At 32.6% G+C, this 14,610-nt stretch overlaps 4 protein-coding genes across 4 annotated transcripts; all 4 read right to left on the reverse strand.

Annotated features, from left to right (window-relative positions):
- Positions 1-144: 144 nt before the first annotated feature.
- Positions 145-1,920, reverse strand: PPL_05650 (peptidase M8; the record flags this gene model as incomplete). The annotated part of the gene is made up of 4 exons (XM_020576524.1): positions 145-512; positions 585-836; positions 913-1,493; positions 1,904-1,920. 4 exons carry the CDS (start codon positions 1,918-1,920, stop codon positions 145-147), a joined length of 1,218 nt encoding a protein of 405 aa, XP_020433773.1.
- Positions 1,921-2,146: 226 nt separating this feature from the next.
- gxcN (pleckstrin domain-containing protein) lies at positions 2,147-8,401 on the reverse strand (the record flags this gene model as incomplete). The annotated part of the gene is made up of 9 exons (XM_020576525.1): positions 2,147-3,738; positions 3,925-4,170; positions 4,237-4,432; positions 4,513-4,800; positions 4,883-5,050; positions 5,134-5,356; positions 6,619-6,645; positions 8,228-8,266; positions 8,382-8,401. 9 exons carry the CDS (start codon positions 8,399-8,401, stop codon positions 2,147-2,149), a joined length of 2,799 nt encoding a protein of 932 aa, XP_020433774.1.
- Positions 8,402-8,910: 509 nt separating this feature from the next.
- On the reverse strand, positions 8,911-10,699 carry fszA (cell division protein FtsZ; the record flags this gene model as incomplete). The annotated part of the gene is made up of 2 exons (XM_020576526.1): positions 8,911-10,516; positions 10,599-10,699. 2 exons carry the CDS (start codon positions 10,697-10,699, stop codon positions 8,911-8,913), a joined length of 1,707 nt encoding a protein of 568 aa, XP_020433775.1.
- A 333-nt stretch (positions 10,700-11,032) lies between these two features.
- Positions 11,033-14,032, reverse strand: PPL_05653 (N-acetyltransferase; the record flags this gene model as incomplete). The annotated part of the gene is made up of 6 exons (XM_020576527.1): positions 11,033-11,445; positions 11,518-12,027; positions 12,529-13,052; positions 13,132-13,324; positions 13,411-13,695; positions 13,783-14,032. The coding sequence occupies 6 exons, from the start codon at positions 14,030-14,032 to the stop codon at positions 11,033-11,035; spliced, it is 2,175 nt and encodes a 724-aa protein (XP_020433776.1).
- Between the last annotated feature and the right edge of the window lie 578 nt (positions 14,033-14,610).

Consider the following 14,610-nt stretch of genomic DNA (forward strand, 5'->3'; position numbering starts at 1 on the left):
ATTATGAAACATAAGTTATATTTCTACACATTTTCCACAGACATTCTCTTTCACACACACACATAATTAGTTTTAGCAAAAAGAAATCATGAAAAGTTAAAATTGTATAGAACATTTGTTTTTAATAAATTTACAAATGATTATTTAATAAACTACAATTCCACCACCACCTGATTGACTTTCGCATCTCAGACCTCTATTCTTTACTAGTGGCTCTGCATATTCAAAATTGATATCATACCAACCGGTATCTTTGAGTAGATTCAATGTTAGATTGCTTATTGGGTTCACTGATCTCGCTGATGAAGTGGTAACCATAATCTCATCACCAACGGTGCTGGTTCCCCAATGACTACCTCCATTGAATGCCAGATCTGCATACTTTATATCCTGACAGCCGGTTTGTTGTCTTAGGTAATTAACAACATTTGGTGAATCAATCACCGGTTGTACGAAACTATAAACTTCACCTTGATTATTTATACCTTTTCTCTTTACATTTCTAACAGCACCTTTATACAAACATATTATTTAATATATTAGTTAATAAATGATAGAATCTATATCTATATTTAAATACATACTATAATGATCACCAACTGAATTGATAAATGATTTCTCAAAGAAGAATTTAGAGAAACCAAGAGCATGAATCATTTCATGTATGGCAATTCTAACAAAGTTAGTGTGAGTCATATCGGTCCTGGCCAATGAAGTGGAACCAACAAAACTGCTATAGTAGAATGGATTGAAATTAATGTATGCTGCCAATGGTCTTCCGTATACACCGTGTCCATAAACTTTGTAATTACAAGCTCCTGCAAATGCTGCAATTCCTAAATATTAATTAAATTTGAAATTAGTTAAACAGGTTTTAAATGATAATGATAAGAGTAGTCTTATGTAACTTACTTTTAGAATTGAGTGGTCTCATTGTTACGTATACCATGAAATCGGTATCTGGAATACCTGGATCAAGTGCAGTTTCTGGTATTTTTACGCCAGCACAACATTGTCCACCAAATGATTCATAGGCAACTTTTCCAAGTTGTAGTTTTGGTTCTCTATCGACTGAAAGCAAATTGGTAAAGACATTGTTGATTGTTTCCAGAATGGATTCGGTCATATTGAGCATCTCAGGTGTGATTACATCGTATTCCTGACAAGTGTAGATACAAGGTTCTTCATCGCCTGCTATACAATCCGGTAGTTTCTTATGTTTCTTTCCGGAATTTGGAATGGCACCAGTGATAATCTTATCACCAACATGATAGCAGGCATAGCTGTCATTCATGATTTGTGATGTATCGAATTGTATACGAATCGGTAAACGGTCATTGATCTCCCTTACAATTTTCTTGGATCTGTCCAGTACTCCATCCATTGGACCAATTATATTTAATGTCTCTGCAATCTTTTGTGTCATTTCCGTAGCAAACTTGTCATGTATACATTCATTTGAATGAAATCGATCATCTTCTTCTTCCAAAGAACTACCATTAGAAATATATAAGTTTAAAATAAAACATAATAATATTATGATGAATCCAATGTCAAATCTTGACATAATTAGTTCTATATTTTATTTTATTTTATTCTATTTATTGGGATGATTAAATTCGATATTGATTGTTATGAAATAGAATAGAAAAAATATCAATGAGAGAGAGAGATTTGAATATGTAATACAATGTATTTTAGATAGTATAAACGATTCTAATTTTAGAATTTATATTTAGAATAGTGAAGAGTTTTAGTTTAAGATGAAAAAGTGGTGGACGGAATGAACTTGAATAATATGGATTTTGTCGGGGGTTGTGTAATTATTTGATAGTCATTGATATTTTCAACACCAATCATCTATGATCTCCACCCTCATCAACATCAATATTGACCTATTTACAATTGATAGATCTCCATTTTAATATAAATAAATACATATGAGAAAATAAACGAGCTTATTCTTTCAAGTAAATAGAGAAATAATTAATAATTATTAGAATTAATGAAAGATTGAGTGAGCAACATAAAACACTAAAATAAAAAAAATAATTTTTTAAATTAAAATTATACATTAATTAATATACAAATTATTATATTATAATATTTTATTTGGAATAAATTATTGATGTTTCTTTTAGTTGTTTTAAGATGAATGAATTTTGGGTGGAGGTGGTAGTTTGAAAGAACCAGGTGATGCAGGTGGTTTGTTGCTTGGAATCGGTGTTGATTTTGGAGGTGGTGGTGGTAATCTACCATTACCCATGCCATTGTTTGAAAGTTGTTGTTGTTGTTGTTGTTGTTGTAGTTGTTGTTGAACTGTATTTTTGTTGAAGTTGTTGGATGTGTTATTGTTGTTGTTGTTGTTGTTTTGTTGTTGGTTATTGATATTGGTGAATTTATTGTAAATCGATGGTAGTGGTGTTGCTTGAATCGGAGGTGGTGCTGGCATGATTGGTGGAGTCATATTCTTGATTGGTGTGGTGGTGGTGGTGGTGGTTGGTGGCACCGCCGAATGGTTATTAGTTGATTTAGGTCTTTGGAATGCAGACATTGAACTAGTGCTTAGACTGTTAATACTGGTTAGTGATTCCATTGAATTACTGTGAATGGGATGATTGATTGGTGGTGCTGGTTTCTTAAATACAGAGTTCGAGGTTGAGGTTGGCATCATTGCTTTGGGTTTGAAATTGTTGTTGGTGTTCATTGGTGGTGGTGGTGGATAAGATGGAGGAAATTGTCCAGAGCTTGCCGTTGTTGGGAGTGGTGGTGGAGGATAGCTTGGTAGTCTGTTATTACTAATATTTGTTGTATTGTTGCTGTAAATATTTGGTATTGATCTTGGAGATCTTGGAGATCTTGGCGATGCACGAGGAGACGGTCCAGAGCTGATAGAGGGTGGAGGTGGAATTGGAAGGAGTGAAATTTCGGCCAGTGAGGTGTAGGAGGTGGAGAAGGCGGATGGTGGAGTCGATTGACAGAGTGGCGGTGGAGTGGGAAGGAATGGAGGTGGTTGTAGAGTAATTCTTGAGGGTAGAGGTGGTGGTGGCGGTGCCATTTTACCTTTGGAGTTCAGTTCAAAAGCACTGTCGAGATTGTCGTATTGTTCCATCATTTGTGGTGGCACCGGTGACTGTGTTCCAGAGTTGGGTGTGGTTGGTGTGGGTGCGCGTGGCGGTACTGGCGGACGATATCTCTCGCTTCCCGAGGGTACGTTGTTTGGTGACAGTTCCTTCTCTACAACATCGATCGATGTCAATGTGATAGAGGAGATAGTTGGTGGCATCTTCTTTGGATTGGGTTTCATTTCCTCATTGGTACTGGTAAACGATGGAACGGAATAAGCGCGTGAGAAGTTACTTGTGGAATTGGAGCGGGTCGCTGAAGATACAGAGGTTGAAGATTGCGATGGGGTGATGGTTGGAGTTGAATTGGTGGAGCTAACGGGTGTAGGTGATCCCGAGGAACATTGAGAACCGTTGCTTATTGTACTGGAAGACGATCCGTTGAGACTTGGCGGTGACAACATTTGAGGTGGCGACATAAAGTTGTTGTTCTCGTCGACTGAGATTGGCACTGCGCTGTCGCTACCTGAAGATCGTCTGAAAATGTCGTGTACACTTGGAGGAGGTGGACGTCTCGGTTGCTCTCTTAGACTACCACTCGATTGGTTGAAAGGATAGCCACCGACAGAACTCAGACCTTTGACACCCTTAAGTGAACCGGCAGCAACCTCTGCTTTTATAATGGAATCTTTGATGAAATCAATGTGAGTCGGTGTCGAGCTTCCCGATGAAACGGAATTGAAGAGATCCGACGAAGAAAGTGACGATGAATTGTAGAGAGAGTTTGTCGATGCACCCAGTGTTTGATTCATACTCAGAATATAAGATGGACACTTCTCAAGGAACCATTTGTATTTACTTATCACAGCTGGATCGGCTATTCTATTGGTATAGAGATAGATCTGCTCGAACCACTCATTCTTTTCATTTTCATTGTTGTAATAGAACTTTAGTATCTTGTCCTTCTTATCGAGTAGCAGCATTTCAAAGCCACGAGTAGCACCGTATTGTTCCTCCATTACATTTCTAACGATAACTCTATTCAGTGTTATAATAGTCTTTACATTTGCCATCTTCTTTTTATTCTTTGCCAAAATTAAAACATCTATATAGGAACACTATTAATACACAGAAAAATAAAATAATAATAATAGTAAACTAAACTATTTACCATTAAATAATATACAACGTAAATATTCTTTCTCCAAACCCTTTGAAGAAAGTCCTTCCTTTACAACTTTTCGATTCCTCGATTCCGTCCACTTTACATCTTCGAAACAAAGACTGTTTTCTATATCCTTTAATCTATTCTTATCATATAATATTTCATCTAATATTCTCTTTTGTGTATTGACTTCGTCTAATACCTTTTTAATTTAATTAAAATTAATTAGAACATGCTGACAAACAAAAAATTCCAAGAAATTATTATCAATGTTTAACTTACAAAATTAATTTTAGAATATGCATTATGTATATATCTAACATCATAATAATCATGAGGTGTGTTTTCGACTAGTGATTTCAATAGTAGTGGATATTTGGTGATTCTTTGAATTGGTTTAATGATTAGCATTGAAAATGATAAACCACGACTTAGATGACTCTCATTTGCTTTTTCGATGGCATTTGCAAATGCCTTGGAATTATTCTTTAGTTTCTCAAAGGTATTATTACAGTTGGTTTGATTTTTACAAAATGATACATAAAGTTTGGTAAACTCATCGTTACTAAACTGTTTTAATGATAATAAATTATCAACAAATTAATATAATCAATCAAATATTTTAAATAATTAATTATCACTCAAAACTTACCAATCTAAATAAAACTTCTCCAATATTTTGTAGATAAGGTTGTTTCGTTGGTATTCCTTCAAAATCACCAATTAAATCTCTGTGAATTGTTAGAATTCCTTCAACACATCCAAAAACATCATTGAATTCATTTGATGTAATTTTACCTCGTATTGGTTCAATAAATAACTATTTGTTAAAATTGAAATATTAATATTTTCCAACTATTTTTTTTTTTTCTTTTTAATAGGTTCTATAGTTTTTTTACATACTTTAACAATTAATTTTAAATCTCTTATATAACTGGTTTCAGTTTTAACAATTTCATTAACTGCCTGTTGTCTAATTCTTTCTTTCTTTAATATAATTTCTTCTGGAGTCATATGAGAGGTATCTCCCACATCCTCCTCTAAAATTAGGCTACAACTATCTGATATACTGTCATCTGTACTATTTCCACTACTAATATCATCTTTATCATCCTTCATTTTAATACTATATTTTAAATTTTAATTAATAATTATTATTATTTAAAAAAAAATAAAACAAATTGAAGATTGATTGTGAATTATTACTTTATTGATTGATTGATGATTCAATTTTTGTTATATTATATTACAAATAAATTACTTATTAATATAAATTATATTAATATTGATAATTATAATTACTAATGATCCAAATAATATTTTTTATTTGGAAGATAGTTATTGATGAAATTTTAAATTATAATTATTTTATTGTTGGTTGATGATATAATTTTTGAATTGTTATATGAATGAAATCTTATCTTTTTCATCAATAACTTTAATTTACAAATGCCTCTAATTATAAATTATAATAAAAAGATCAAATAAATATTATTTTAATTATTTTATGCAATTGAATTGATTAAAAACACAATACTGTTGGATGTTGTAGCTGTTCTATTTTTGTGATAAAGCGTTAAAAATTTTAAAATAATAGGAGGAATGTGTGTATTGATGCTGGCTGGTAGTTGGTTTAAATCGATGATGATAGTAATAATATTATTATATAGATGAAAGCCGAAGAAAAATATATTATATAAACAGAGTAAAATTAAAATTTAAACTCTCAATCTCTCTCTTTCACTCATATCAATGTCGCCTTTATGCTGACACCAATTTAAATTGATTTAAAAAATATTACTATTTTGGAAATAATAAGTTGTCTCTATTGTCAAAATAGTTTGTGTGTCAGCAGAAGGAGTGTGTTGTTTTTTAATTTAAATATTATATCATATCTTTATAAGCAAAAAAATACTGTCTGCAGTGTTGTGTTTGTTGTGTTTTTTTTTCTATCCATATCATCATTTAATTTTCAAGTGTGTTGTGTGAAGAGAAAGTGAAAACAAATCCAACCCAAATCCATATCAATCCAATCTCGAAACAATAAATACAATATTAAATTAAATTATTTTTTAATATGAATTTTAATAAGATATTTTCCTTACTTTTATGATGATATAGTTTGTTGTTTGATTGATTTGACCACAGTGAGTTGAAATAATAAAATACTTGCAACAACGACAACTAATTTAAAAACAACCAATTCTTTTTATCCAATATTTGTTTGTGTATGTATTAAGTTAAGGGAAGAGGGGTTTGTTAAAAATTATAATAGATTAAATTTGTTTTTTAGGATAAGTAATATTCAACAATTAAAATATTAACATAAAAAAAACAAACAAAAAAAAAACAAAAAACAGACTTGTGGCAATTTGAATTGTGATATACATCTCTGCTCTGTGTGTGGTGAATGAACTAAATGATTTGAATTCAAATGAAAGAGGGCAAAGTTGTGTTATAAAAGTTATAGTTACTATACTTGATTGATTTTATTGACAATCAATTTATTAATAATAACAACAATACTAACTATTAGACATACCTATTAAATGATGAATGAATATAAAAATATTAATTTTATTATTTTATGATATATCTATATCTATATCTAAATAAATAAATTTTATTTGATTGTATCTATCTATTTTTTGAAAGAAAGACTACTGCAATATTAATAATACTATTATATTAACACCTGCTAAAATTAGAGTTAGAATATTGATTTTATATGGACATTGAAAACAAAGAAAAACAATAAAAAAAAAAGGATTTTATATTATTACTGATAATTATTATTGATGTAAACTAAAATGTGTAGTTTGACAAAATGATTTGATTTGACTGATTTGATTTGATGAAGGTAGGTTGAATGTAGAAAGACCTTTTTACTTTTTAGTAGGTTAAATTAATTTTAATTATATCTGAATTCAATGTTTATATGTTAATCTAGACTTTTCCAAATAAATTATAATAGAATTGAAGTGAACCAAATTCTCTCTCTTGTTATTAATTAGTATATTTGATTGGTGTCAATATTAATATTTCTTTTGTGAATTCTTTTTCAATTTGTTCTCTGTTATTTGATTGATTGATAGATTATCTGATGTAGAAGATTTAGGTGGTGGCGATATAATTTTGATTCCTATCTATAATATTTTAATTTGTTTTTTTGGTTTATTATTAATAATACTACTGATAGTATTATAGTAATAGAAGTAGGGATTGTTATGTAAAATTGTTGGGTATGTGAATGTTAAATTTAGCTATTGAGGAAGTTATATTTAATGAAATTATTAAATATTTAAATTAATTGTTTTGTGTTGTTTAACTTAACTGGAATTTGAAGACAATTTCAATACAATCTCAAAACCTATTTTAATGTGTATAAATTGTACTATGATGATTGATAAAGAGAAAACAAAAGAACTGATCATCAGCCTGAATGATGGAAGAATAATTTTAAATATTGATGTAGTTGTTGGATATAGATAAGGCGCTAACTGGTTTGTTGTTGGCGGTATCCAACATAGATAGGTTGAATGTTCAAATTATTAATATGATGATGCGCTGCTGTTTTGTTTTTGCTGATAAACAAAAAGTTGAGCTTGCTGAAGAATTTCACTACAATTGATGAATGAGATGATTGGATTTGATTGAAAGTGGTGATGTAAGTGGTGTATTAATGGTGTGATACTGTGGTAGTTTTATTTATTATTACTATTGATTGACCGTTGTTTATTTATTTTATTTATCTTATTTCTGTTTATTTATACCTCTTCAAAAAGAAGAGATATATATTATAAAGAAATTAAAAGTGATGAGTGAGTGTGTTGTTTTGGTGTTTGATCAATCCACACACTAACAGTGTGGTCGTGGTGGTGGAAGTGTGTGTGAATTTTTATTTGATTACACTAGTGTAGTGAAGTTAAGCGTGTTTATTTATTTTTGTCAGTGTGTTGTGTGTGTCAAATTATTTTTATGTGCGTGTTATATTTACCTATACATTGAAGAGATATAAAGAGTTACTATATAATCACTATTATATAATTTATGTTTAGTGTTGTTGTTGTTGTTGTTGTTGTAATTTTAATTCTAAATATTGATGGAGTTGTGTATAATTGCACTATGGTTTATTAATAATTTCATGAAACTGTATATCTAATTCATTCATTTTTCAAATTCTCTATGTTGTTGTTCCACCCTTTTGTGACAGTCTATTCGACTGCCCCTTTTCTTTTTACCACAAGATAAAAAAAACTTGTGATTTTGCAAAGGGTGTTGTCTAAAATTAGTTTTATCATAAAAATTGGCAATGTGTAAATTGTTTGTGATGATATTATAATAATTCGGGGCAAGTTTATTGGACAAAATTATTTTTTAATTTTAAATTTTTTTTACCAAACAACATAATTCGGTCAAAGCTTCTAATTCATTATTCCCATTTTTATATGAAAGTCCTCTGTTTTTTTTTTTTCGAAAATTAACTATTTTGGTGGTGGATGTTCACGAAAATACATGAATTCTTGATATATCTCGTTGGTGTTGTTATAAGAATTATACGAATTATAAATACAATGACAGAATAGTACATAGAAATAAATAAGCGAGTGTATATTTGAGAAAAGAAAATGTCACAAAATTACCTTATATTTATATAATAATAACAATTAATAGAACAAATTATATTAAGTTCTCCCACCATCTTTTTGGTTGTGATTCTGGTTGTTGTGGAACTTGATTATAGAATTGGTTGTTTTGTTGGAATGGTGGCTGTTGTTGTTGTTGGTCTTGTTGGTACATCAAGTTTTGTTGTTGTTGTGGTTGCTGCTGTTGTTGTTGTTGTTGAATTGGTTGTTGGTATTGTTGTGGTTGCTGTTGTTGAACATTCATTGGCTTTTGTTGTTGTTGTTGAACTTGTTGTGGTTGTTGAGCTTGTTGTGGTTGTTGAGCTTGTTGTTGCTGGAATTGTTGGTATGGGTAAGTGTATTTTGGTTTTTGTTGTTCCATGAGATGTTGTTGTTGTTGTTGTTGTTGCTTTGGATCGAATGTGTTTTGTTGTTGTTTGATAGCTCCGCTGAAAACACTTGAACCTTGCTGTGGCTGCTTGTTTCCAGCCATTACATTAGTTTGTTGTTGATGGAATTGTTGTTGTTGAATTTGTTGTGGATTCATTTGTTGAAACTGTGGTGGTTGTTGTTGATGTTGAACTTGTGGTTGTTGTTGTTGCTGTTGTTGTTGAATTTGTTGTTGTTGAACTTGTGCATTGTATTGTTGTTCCAACTTTTCATGTAATAATTCATTGTTGATTCCAGTGACAATCAAAGTGACTCTAACTTTTCCACTCAACTCTGGATCCAAAGTGGAACCAAAGATGATGTTGGCAGATGGGTCGACACGACTGCTTACTAAACTGACGATCTGGTCGACCTCGGCAAGTGTAACATCACTACCTGAAATATTAAGTAGCACACCTTTGGCACCGGCAATATCGATATTCTCCAACAATGGGTTGTTCAAAGCTTGTTCGGCGGCAATAAGATCACGTCCTTGACCCTCAGCCTCACCGGTTCCCATCAGTGTTTTTCCACTGTCACACATAATCGATCGGACGTCTGCGAAATCCAAATTGATCAAACCTGGCTTCACTAGAATATCAGAGATACCCTTGACACCGTTGTAAAGAACATCGTCGACCATCGAAAATGCCTGATTGATGGACATTGGCGATCCGGCACTAGCCTGGACCTCCATCAATCGCTGATTTGGCAATACGATTAAACTGTCGACTGCCGACTCCAAAGAGGCGAGTCCGGCCTCTGCCAACTTCATACGATGACGTCCCTCAAAGTGGAATGGCTTGGTGACGATTCCGACGGTCAAGATTCCACGAGCTTTGGCGGCGGCGGCGACAACTGCAGCGGCACCAGTACCGGTTCCACCACCCATACCGGCAGTGACAAAGAGCATTTGAGTGTCACCGATCTGCTCCATCAGCTCATCGAGTGATTCCTCTGCGGCACGACGTCCAACATCAGGAACGGCACCTGCACCCAATCCACGAGTCAATACCTTTCCTAGTTGCACAACCTTCTCACTATCACTGATGGCCAGTGCTTGAGCATCGGTATTGGCAACAACGAAATCGACACCATACAATTGTTTCTTGATCATATTATTGACAGAGTTACATCCACCACCACCAACACCACAAACAGTGATTCTTGGAATCGATATCCAATTTCTATCATCGACAACAGTTATCTTTGAATAGTTTCTAACTGACAACCTGAAAGATAATTAAAAAATAGATAATTAATTATTGTACACAAATAATATCATGATTTATATTTTTGTATAATTATAAATACCTTGGAATTACTTGAGAAGGTGTTGAGTATCCATTGAATAGTGATGTTTTGTTAGAGACCTTAAGTAGGTCTCTGCAGATTTTTAATTGTAAATAATTCATGTAATATAAATAATTTTTGTTGTTTTCTAATATCTCATCAAAAAATGATCATTCTTTGATCAACACAGCTGAGCAAAACAAACCAAAAAAAAATTAAAATTAAAAATGGGTTGTTTTTTTTTTAAGAAAAGTTAGAAATTTTTTGTGAAAATAAGGTGTGTGATCACCACCAAAGTTAGATTAATTAAGTGACATATGTGATGTCATGATTGACACAAAACAAAATTTTTATCTTCATATCATTAATTAATAATATTATCATTTATTTTATTTTTTTTTGATATTTGTTATTTAGATTCTAGTTTTATATTACTTTATATAAAGTTTTGTTTTCTATTCAAATTTGGTTAAAGAGTTTAGGGTGCTTAGATAGCCGGCAATTTGTTTTTTGATTTGAAGAGAGTTCTCTTCAATGGTGGAAAGTGTTCCAGTCAAATCGATGAATGGTGGCAGTTGTTGTTGTTGATTATCGCTGTTTGTTATATTTAATTTCGAGAGTGATTGCTCGAGTGATGCTAGATCTGTTTCGATATCTTTGATACCAACACTTTGTAAATCTTTAATGAACTGATCGAATCTCTTTCTTAGCTCCACCTGAACTTCATCCTTCTTCTTTTGTTTCTTTGATGGAATAACCTTGTTCAACTCTGACAACACAAACAACGCCCATGTCATCAATTCCAAATGAGTTGTCAACATTCTAATTCTATCCAAATCAACTGATCCACAAATCACTTTACGTAATGCTATGTGAAAAAAATAAAATAAAATTATTAATATAATATTTCTATTCTAATTTATATCAATTTCTTTCTTACATTTAAGATTTTCAATGAATTGATTGAATAATGATTGAACGTTGGATTCAATATTTTCAAGTGTGATCGATGAGGCAGTGGAGAGTTGTACTCTGAGAGAATGGTAGATGCTGAAGAGTTGGCTAATTGTTGAGTAGAGGGAAAGATTGAATTCAGATGAACTTGGAAGTTTGGTGAATTGTTGTGATAGCTTTTCCAAGAGTTCGGCGTAGTTGGTTGCATGTGGGGATGCACCCTTGGTTGGATTCACTGTGATCTTTGAAGCAACAATCAATGCCAATATCAAACGACGTGAAATCAATTGCTCGATCAGTGTCTGCTGATTCGAATTCCATGTGAATGAATTGATACCTGGAGTTGGTGTGGCATCCAATGGTTGTTTGTAGGTGGTGCTGTTCCATTGGTCCTGTACCTGTAGATCTTGGTTGAATGTATATTTGGCACGTTGTTCTTCGGTTGGCAGTTGGAACGACACCGATGGAATCGAGTTGAATTGACCGAGTTTGTCGGCTGGCTGGTCATGATGTCGGTGTTGTGCAATGAAGAAGTTGAGTAGCTGTGATTCCGTTTGGTTGGCGGCACGCTGGAATGAGTGAGAAACACGATCCTGGAATTTTTGGATTTCGATAATCTTGCTGTACGATTCGTTTTGGTAGCATTGCGCGACAAAGTCGGGAGTGGAATCGTTCTCAATGTAGAATTTCGTCGACTTTTCGAGCGAGCTGAATAGCTCTGGGAAGGAAGCGCCACGCAAGAGTTCGTCAAACATAAACCATCCCATGGTGTCCCACTGGATGTTCTTGATGTTGACAATCTTGATGTGTTTGTAGGCGAGTGTTGTCGCACCCAGTTTGAAGTAGATGCGTATCAGTCCGAGGTTGAATTGGAAGTTCTTTGGACTGGACTTGTGTCCGTACTCCAAGATGGCGGCGGCGCGCATCAACGATTCCTTGGTGTTGTGGTCAGCCAACATCTGGTAGCAAAGCAGGATGAGATCGTCGCCAGACAAACGTTCGGAAATCTGTTGAGTGGCGGCGGTCGACACTCTGTTCTTCTCGTACTCGTCGAGCAGCGTTGCTACTAGCTTGTCAGTGTCGGCGGCAGACATTCCATATTGGAGTCCGAGAGCACGGTGAACTCGATAGATGTTTGCCAATTGGAGTACACGTTCCGACGATTTGTTGGGTGACGAGGCGGCGTCGGCATCTGAAACCAAAAGTTGGGTGAGATTGTCGACCAGCTGTTGGCGTTGTTCGAGTGGGAGTGATTCGTAGTTGACCAAATAGGACTTGAGATCGTAGAAACAAACTGGCTTGCTTCCGAATCGCTTAAAGTAAGAGACAATCAAGTCGTCCAACTTTTGTTTCTGACGATTGGCCAACTCCAACTCTGCAATGAATGGTGCTCTGATTGGTTTGGCGACATTCATATTGGCCTGTTGTGTTTTGATCCATTCGAATATCTCATTCTTATCTACACCTTCAATCTTTTCCATTGAATTGAAATATCCAATAAAACATGACCATTCATCGGGTCTATTTATAAAGAAAATTATTTAAAAAAAGAAATTAACAATTCGATCAATTTAATAGCAACAATTAATATTATACATACTCATATTTTGTAACGATTTCCTTATAACTTTCGGAAGCTTCTTTATACATTTCCAACTTTTCATATATTTTGGCTAGTTGTTTCAATTTGTCTGGTTGATAATTATACAGATCACCCAGTTTACCTTTCATGATTTCTAAATACTTTTGATATTTATTTTGAGTTTCAAGAATAGTTTCATAAATAAATAATTCTAATAAGTAAAATAATAAATTTGTTTGTTAATAATGATATTAATTACTATTATATATATAAATGATAGGAATTGATATAATTTACCTTCAGTTGATGAGAATTTTCCTTCAGTAGCTAATTTATCAGCTAATCTTTCAGTGAGTTGTAGATTTAGATTGGTTGGGTTTTCCATTGCCATAGTCAAAAGAGTCATGAGATACCAGAAACTGTTTCTTGGTGTATTGAATTCCTTTGAGAGAATAACAGAGTACTCCTTTTGATTCTTTAGATCTCTAACTTTTGAGAATGACAAGAATACTCCTTGTGCCAACTTTTCTAGTTTTGGGAATTTCTTATAGGACGCTTCCCATACTCTACACATCTTATCAACTAAAATAGTTAAAAGATATCAAAGTAAAGTTAATTTAATGTTTTGTTTTTCTTGTAGTGTACTTAGTTAGCAAGCTATATACATACGCTGATTGACAGATCTATAGAAATAGTTTAGATTCGAAATAACATTCTCATCGACTTGACCTTGGAATGCGATGGAATCGGCAAGTTTGACAGCTTCGTCAGTCTCACCGAGCTTTTGAAGTGAGAGAGCTTTCAATACAATGACTAACGCGTGATCTGCCTTTTTCTGAAGGAATGCATTACATAGCTTCAAAGCGTTCTTGTAGTTCTGTGAATCCAACGCTTGAAAGATAGCATTAATCTTGTTCATTTTTCAAAAACCTCTCAACACACCTCCTAGTCTTGACAACAACTACTCTAATTTAATCTAATATCTTTAAATATCAAACTAAAGAAATGTTTGATCATCAATTTTGGAAAATGAAAAAAAAATGATCATTAAAACTTTGTGCGAATTTTTGAAATGGATTTTTAAAATTTTAAAATAAATTAAAATCAAGTTTCATATGATTATAACCATTTCCAATCAAATAATCAAACTATTATTATTTGTTCAAAATTCTTTAATAATCTTTTTAAACCTTTTTTATTCTAGTTTAAGATAGAGAAACATAAATTTGGAATTCAATATCGTTTCGTCTGCTTTAGTATTTTGATAAAGTAATTAATTCTCAATTATCAACAATTCTTGGTAAAAGATAACTTTAGTAAAAGATAATTATTTTTAGAAATAAAAAAAACAAAGTAGGTTGTTTTGTGTTGAATCGATTGTTCCAACAATCCAACAAACTTTGATGTGTTTAAAAACAACCCCTTTGTCAAAAAAAAAAAAAAACGAAACTTAATTTTTAATTTTTTTTATTTTATTTTTCCTACTTTTTATAACTA

The sequence above is a fragment of the Heterostelium album genome (genome assembly GCF_000004825.1).
Source record: "Heterostelium album PN500 unplaced genomic scaffold PPL_contig12, whole genome shotgun sequence".
In the NCBI taxonomy this organism is placed as follows: domain Eukaryota; phylum Evosea; class Eumycetozoa; order Acytosteliales; family Acytosteliaceae; genus Heterostelium; species Heterostelium album.